The sequence below is a fragment of the Hemiscyllium ocellatum genome, chromosome 15 (assembly GCF_020745735.1).
Source record: "Hemiscyllium ocellatum isolate sHemOce1 chromosome 15, sHemOce1.pat.X.cur, whole genome shotgun sequence".
Classification (NCBI taxonomy): domain Eukaryota; kingdom Metazoa; phylum Chordata; class Chondrichthyes; order Orectolobiformes; family Hemiscylliidae; genus Hemiscyllium; species Hemiscyllium ocellatum.
The window spans coordinates 6930738-6937998 of NC_083415.1; the positions used below are offsets into that span (position 1 = coordinate 6930738).

The window sequence follows — 7261 nt, forward strand, 5'->3', positions numbered from 1 at the left end:
CATATCAAGCAGGAGGACACCAACCAACTCAATCTTTGATCATTTGCAGTTTTAAAAAATCATGGGTTATCCATTTATTCATACACAGGAGCAATAGGTATCTTTGTAAAAATCATAGAGAAATTTCCTTTCTTGTCATCGCAGGGAACAGTTTTGCTAGGATCTTTTTAAACATCAAGCATTTAGCTGAGAAATTATTGCCTGACAAGCAAGTGTGGATTGTGGAAAATCAAAGAAAATACTAACATGGTCTTCACCGCGAGACAACTTCAAGGAAAGGTTGCAAATAAATCACTGGACCTTTGCCATATCTTTGCTGATCTTACAAAGATATTTGACACAGTCAGCAGAGAGGGCCTCTGCAAACTTCTGGTCAGCGTTGGCTGACTTGAACGGGTTAATCTGATGACCCAACAGTTCCATGATGCCTAGAATCTTTCCTGTCTGCAACGGAGTTAAATAGAGTTGCATTTGAGCTCCCGTCCTACTTGGTTTGTTTCCATGCTTGTTTATTCCAGGAGCAAACTGAATAGAGGAGTGATTGTTTCAGATTGAATGGCATATGTACAATTTCCACCATCTATGATCAAAAACTCATTCTTCTGAGAAGAATTGCTTAGGAGTTCTTCCTACCTATTGATTGTGCAGTGGGCACACACACAAAAGAGGACTTTCAAGTATTTTCTAGATATTCATAAGAAATTTGGTACCATCATGAATCTGAAGAAGACAGAAGTTAGATCTAAGGCAAGTTGCTGGAAACATTATGTGCCATTCAATATTGCCATTGAACATACTACCTGCAATTGACAGGGCCATCTGCTGATGAAACACCATATCACACACTGCATTCTTAGATTATGAAGTGATGCATAAATTTCTGTTACACCTGGTAGTGTCATTGGAAGGTTCCGTGTGTGGTAGCGCAATTAAAAGACTATTAAAATGTTAGAAGAAGTTAAGGTCTAGAGGCAATCATTTGGTATCTTACTACATATTTGTGATAGTTAGAGCACAAGCAATCACCAAACTTAGAAAGTCTGTCATCTTCAGCCCAGAAAGGCAGTGAAAATTAGACCACAGTCCAGAATTACATTGAGTAAGATTATAAATGCCAAGCAGAGACAGTGATAGTAAATTGACAGCCATGATGGGCTGGTCACTGAGTCCAAATAAACGATGTGAAATACCAAAGAAGGTGAAGGCTGTAAATGCTTTTGTGAAAATCCATCCAAAAGATAAAAGGATTTCCGAAAGACCAATTTGAAGTAATGTGGTGTAAGCAGCTATCATCCTTGTGACTTGGAACCGGCTGCAGAAAATCACTGATTGTGCTAGACAGCCTGAAGCAAGATGTGGCTCACTAGCCGAAGGTTTTCGACAGGAAGTGAGATGGTGTGTAATTTGGGTATATTTAAAGGAGATCTTTTTGAAGATGCTTAGAATGGTTCATATTTATAGTGCAACAGTCCTTATCCATAATGGATATAGAACACGGAAAGTTGTGCGCATGCCGTCACCACACTGATCATCAAACAAAATCTGTGTAGCCACTGTGAAAGTTGGAGACATAAAACTCATCAATGTGTATGTGCTACCTAAGGTACCGTCATCAATCTGAAGAAGACTGAAGTTAGATCTCAGACAAGTGTATTGGAAAATCTTATGTGCCATTCAAAATTACCGTTGAACCTACTACCTCCAGTGTACAACCCCACTACTGAGGAAGCCCCAGATCAAACACTGCACTCTTAGATTATGAACTGATTTATAGATTTTTATGATGAATCTATTTTGAACATTACCTGTTACTACTTATCCTGAAGTCCATGTTGGCGATTTTCACCAACCTTTATACATCATGAACATATAATTCGGAGGATAGAGCAGATGACGAGTGACTGTCTTCATTTGGCGATTGCTATTTCTTCCCTGTCACCTAGCAACCAGGGTGTCATACTCATGCAAATGGAGGAAAGATTACAATCTGTATCCCTGCTTTGTCTCTTTGGATGGTGAAAGGCCTCTTTTCCATGCATCGCGAAGATCCTTTCTTGCTTGCAACACAGCTAATGTCAGCTGACCTTGATCCACTTTGAAATCGAGCATCCACTGATTACATCCTGACTTGTACCAGAGATAAGGGCGGTAAGCAGACCGGTTTTGAGGTAAAGCTAAGAAATATCTTGGACTCAAGTTTGTTAAAAACCTCTGGGATGCTGACTTCATTCCAATAAGATGTTTGATTTCACACATAACATGAACAAATAGGATAATATTTACACTGAATTTCAGTATATTTTTGAAAATTCCTCAAAACATATAAAATAATAAAACATACCACTAAATCCCCGTTTACTGCTGAAATTAGTTGATTCCAAACTGAGAGAGAGAGAGAGAGAGAGAGCTCTCTTTACTGTAGCAGACATCTCTTTTCGGATTACTAGAAGTTCGAGATGGTTTTCCTTCTTAACTGTACAGGGAGCCGTCCAATTTCCTGACCCCTTCACTGGCTGTCTCTGACCAGGATGAGCTGAAATCAAAATAACCACATCATCCAACGTGTGAGATTACCATTAGGCTCTCTTTGATCCATTCATTATCCAATAGAAACTTGTGTGTTTTCCAGATTTAACCTCATGTTGAGTTGAATTGAGAGATAATTTGGCTGAAACACCTTACAGGAAAATCAGTCAATAAATCTGCAATATGGATGGGTTTGGTACAAATAGAAATGGAAAGTTGATCAACTGTAGTGTAGGTAGTTTTTATTTATTCACTCATGGGATGTAGGTGTCATTGGCTAGATCAGCACTTATTGCCTGTTCCTAATTCCCTTTTGAGAAGGAAATGTGCTAAGCTGCTTTCTTGAACCACTTCAGTTCATGTGCTGTAGGGGAGACATTAAACTATTAAACCAGAGACCAAGGTAATGTTCTGGGAATCTGGGTTCAAACCCTGCCATGGCAGATGGTGAATTTTGAATCCAAGAGTCTAATGATGATTAAGAAACTGTTGCCAATTGTTGGGAAAAAAAACATTTGGTTCAAATATACCCTTTAGGGAAGGTATCTGTCATCCTCACTTGGTCTGGCCTACATGTGACTTTAAACTCACAGCAATGGTTGACTGCTCTCTGAACAATTAGGGATGAGCAGTAAATGCAGGTCCAGCCAGTGATGCACACATCCCATGAATGAATAAAAAAGTTGTTATACGTGCAGTGCTGTTAGTTCAGTTTCTAGTCAATGGTAACCCCAAGGATGTAAGTGGTGGGGATTCAGTGATCGTAATGCCTGTAGATGTCATGGGTAAAGATTCCCTCTTGTTGAAGATACACTTTTCACAATGCTTAACCCTCATGCTTCTCCTATATGGTGTTCATAATGGAGGAATACTGCATCATCAATTGAGGGGTGGGCAGGGAAGTAGTGGTGGGTGGTCAGTAATCAATTTCCTTGCCCATGTTTGAGTTAATGCCAGCACACTTCATGGACTCCAGTGCCACTGGTTGCTTGGTTTTCTTGTCCAGTGATATTACCCTCAAACCACTCTCTCACATGCACAATACACATGAAAACAGTTTGAAGAAAAGGCATATTTTCTCAGATGAGGAATTGGAGTGAGGTTTTGAAGGTTGAACTTGTTTCTTTGGGAAATAAGTAACTTTGTGGAAAAATATTAGAAGATTTCCAATTGTTTACTGTGAAAAAACATTCATAAAATGGTAGCTGTTAGCTTTAACATTATACTGTGTGGGCTGTAGAGTGGTGGACTTAATTTTGAGGGATTTCTGATCATATCGATGATGAAGATTAGTAGCTGATGTTGAGGGATATGATGAGAATGTGAATAGATAGAGAATATGAATAGAGAGAAAGCATATAGTATCCTTTATTAATATATGTTAAGAGTAAAGGACAAAGAGATTATGGAAACTATGTTTAAACACTAGCTCAGTCTAATCTAAAATACTGTGCCAAGTTTCCCAAAACACTTTAGGAAATATGTGAAGGCAAGAGAGAGCATGCAGGAGAGGTTGACAAGAATTGTTCCAGGGATGAGGAACTTTAGCCACATGGGTAAATTGGAGAAGTTGGGACTGTTATCCCTGGAGAATTGAAGGTTGACTGGAGATTTGATCTATGTGTTCAACATCCTGAGGGGTGTAGGCAGAATTTTCAGCAAATAGCTTCCTATTGATGGAGGGAACAAGAATCAGAGGACATTGATTTAAGCTAATTGGCAAAAGTAGCAGTGGAGTCACAAGGAGAAACTTGTACATGTATTGAGTGATTGAGATCTGGCACTCTCTGCCTGAGATTATGGTGGAGGCAAGGTTCTATCGATGCATTCAAGAGGGAATTGGATTATTATCTGAAAAAGGATGATATGCACCGTAACGGGGAGAAGATGGGGTTCCAAGGTCCCAAATGGCAGACTGGATTAAAAAAAGTATACCCATTGGATCCACAGGTATCTATGTATTAAATTGGCCCAGTAGCAGGACAGGGTAATGGTTGCCAAGTGTTCTTGCAACTGGAAGACTGCTTCTAGTGGTATTCCGCAGGGCTCAATACTTGGTCTCCTGCTTTGTGTGGTATTCATTAATGGTATAGATTAAACAATGGAGCATGATCAAGAAGCTTGCAGTTTACACAAAACATTAGCTGTATTATTGATATTGAGAGGAATAGTTGTAGACTGCAGGAAGATGTCAGTGAACTGGTCTGGTGGCTAGAAATGGAATTTGATCCACGAAGTTGGAGGTGATGACTTTGTGGACATCAACAAGGCAAATGAACCCTTGATTAATGGGAGAATACAGAGAGATCTTGGAGTGCGTGTTCACAGGTCATAGAAAGTAGCTGGTCAGGTTGATACAGCAGTTAAGAAGGTATATGGAATTCTTGTACAAAAACAGTGTTCTGGAGAAACATAGCAGGCCTGGCAGCATCTGTAGAGAGAAAACAGTGAGTCTTTCAAGTTCAGTAATCCTTTGTCAGAACTCAGTCTGAGAAAGGGTCACAGGATTTGAAACATTAACTCTGTTTTCTCTCTGCTGCCAGACCTGTTGAGTTTCTCCAGCACTTTGTAAGTTTGGTTCAGATTTCCAGCATCTGCGGTGCTTTGTGCTTATTCCCATTGAATTCTTTGCTTTCTTAGCCAAGGTATAGAATATAAATGCATAGTGAGGTAATGTAGGAATTGTGTAAATTGTTACTATTGCCAGGGTCCAGAGGAAATTTACAAGCAGGTTTCCAGGACAGGAGAAATGCAGCTATGAGGAACAGTTGCATCATCTGGGATTGTTCCCCTTGGAACAGAGGAGACTGAGACGTAATTTGATTGAAGTGCACAAAATTTTGAGGAGCTTGGATAAAATGGGTAGGAGGAGCATTTTACGTCAACAGTGTGCTCAGTACTAGCCTGCATAAATTTAAAGAGGTTGGTAGAAAGATTGGAGGGGTGATGAGGAAAAATATTTCACCCAGAAATAGTGGGATCTATTGTGAAGGTAGTTAGAGAGATAGGTGGGTCTGGTGTGAGGGTGGGTTTGACAGGTTGAAGTCATTGAGAAAACCATTAAACTTGTCTGATTTTGAGTGATCTCTGTTAACCTAGATTTATGGATTTGTTTTCACACAGGAACTATTGGGAAATTCAAGTGAGCCACTTTCATTCATAGTGTTCATCCCTGAATGGAGGAATCCTCCAACACCAGCTCTGGTCCGAATGGAGGAGAGCAAGTTTAAACGGCATCAAATCATAGTGCCAGCCTATGAGCATGAGTACAGGAGTGGGTCACAGCACATCTGCAAAAAGTAAGACTTACCACATCACCAGGTCATGGCTTAACTGATGTATGTATATCTGATTGATAAGCTGCATTGATCTTCTGTGGGCTGAGGGTGGGGAGTTACAGAGGGGTTGGCGTCATAGTGACAGGGTGTGTTTCACAGACTGGGCAAATCACTGGGTGGGAGCGTGTATGACCGGGTGGGAGGGTGTGTCACAGGGTGGGGGAAAGTCACGGGTAAGGGGTAATTATAGATGGGAAGCTGTTTATTATGAAGAAGCTGATTTGAGGTGAGAGCTCAAACCATATTTTGTTCATTTGTAGGGAGGATATCTACTATAAAGCTGTGCATTCTACAGCTCTCATCTTCCTGCAGAACGATGCTGGCTTTACAAAATGGGAGCCCATGCCTGATCGGGTCCAGCAACTGATGGCAGCCTTCAAATTGACAGGGAAGTCGTCTTCATCCTCCTCCTCATCCTCGTCATCCTCATTGTCAACTAGCGAGAAAGACCAGGAACAGGGTCGGGACCAAAGCAGCAACACTGTGCGTCACTGAACTGAGACTAAATGTGTTTGCAAGTTCGAGGTCGCACAGAGCAGTTAGTACTGTGTGTGATTTTAAACAGGTGGACTCGATACAAGCTGCAAACCATTGTTGTCACCAGCAAGAAAATGTATATAATGTACAGTGTCTTTCAAAACAGACTCAGAGTTCTGGGTTCTTAATGTTTCTGTTTGTTGTTTTTCTTTTACTGAAGTGTTTAGGGGAGAGAAGCAGAATATGTCTGTAATATATTCTATGGAAACATTTCGTAACAGAATACCATGTCAGTTTTATCAGCTTTCTTATTTTTTTGAAATTATGCAATTCTGCCTAATATTTTTTTAAACTTTGCGAATAGTGGCTGCAGACATTTTCCATTTTAACACAGGAATTTCTTTTCAATGCAAAGAATTAAGTGTAAGTGTACAAACTGATGGATAGGAATTGATTGGTGTCAGAAGTGTTGCTTCTTGTTGACCTGTGTAGACTGTATCTCCGAATTGTTCAAAGGAGCTTCACGCACTGAACATTTGAATGTACAGCATCCAATGCAGCCCTTGCATTTAACCCTTCTCTGGCACAGGGGTGTTAGATGACCTCCTGAAAGGAAATATTGCATGTTACAGGAAAAGAACAGGGAGATGGAATAACAGAGATGAGCTCTCTGTGGAGAATAGGGGGCATGAGCTCCTTCTGAGCTGTCTTCAGTCAGGTTTGGGATTTCTTCAGCACCCAGATTCTTGTCTATGTGGTTAGCTTCCTTGATGATTTCAATAATAAGGTCTGTTAACTGTGCAGCAAACTGTGGAGGCTGGGCATTTGAGTGGCCTAAATGAAATCCCTCTGCCAGCAGCGAACTTTCAGTGATCATTACAGAATAACTAGGATTCAGTACTGTTCTCAGCCAGGCCAGC

The 7261-nt window shown here is 40.5% G+C and overlaps 1 protein-coding gene across 1 annotated transcript in view; it reads left to right on the forward strand.

Annotated features, from left to right (window-relative positions):
- Nucleotides 1-6636, forward strand: part of pcif1 (phosphorylated CTD interacting factor 1) — a 112233-nt gene extending 105597 nt beyond the window's left edge. The window contains exons 15-16 of the mRNA XM_060836253.1: nt 5650-5825; nt 6125-6636. Of these exons, the coding sequence (XP_060692236.1) occupies nt 5650-5825; nt 6125-6359 (411 nt within the window). The 3' untranslated portion in view covers nt 6360-6636. The remainder of the gene's footprint in view (nt 1-5649; nt 5826-6124) is intronic.
- The last annotated feature ends 625 nt before the right edge of the window (nt 6637-7261 follow it).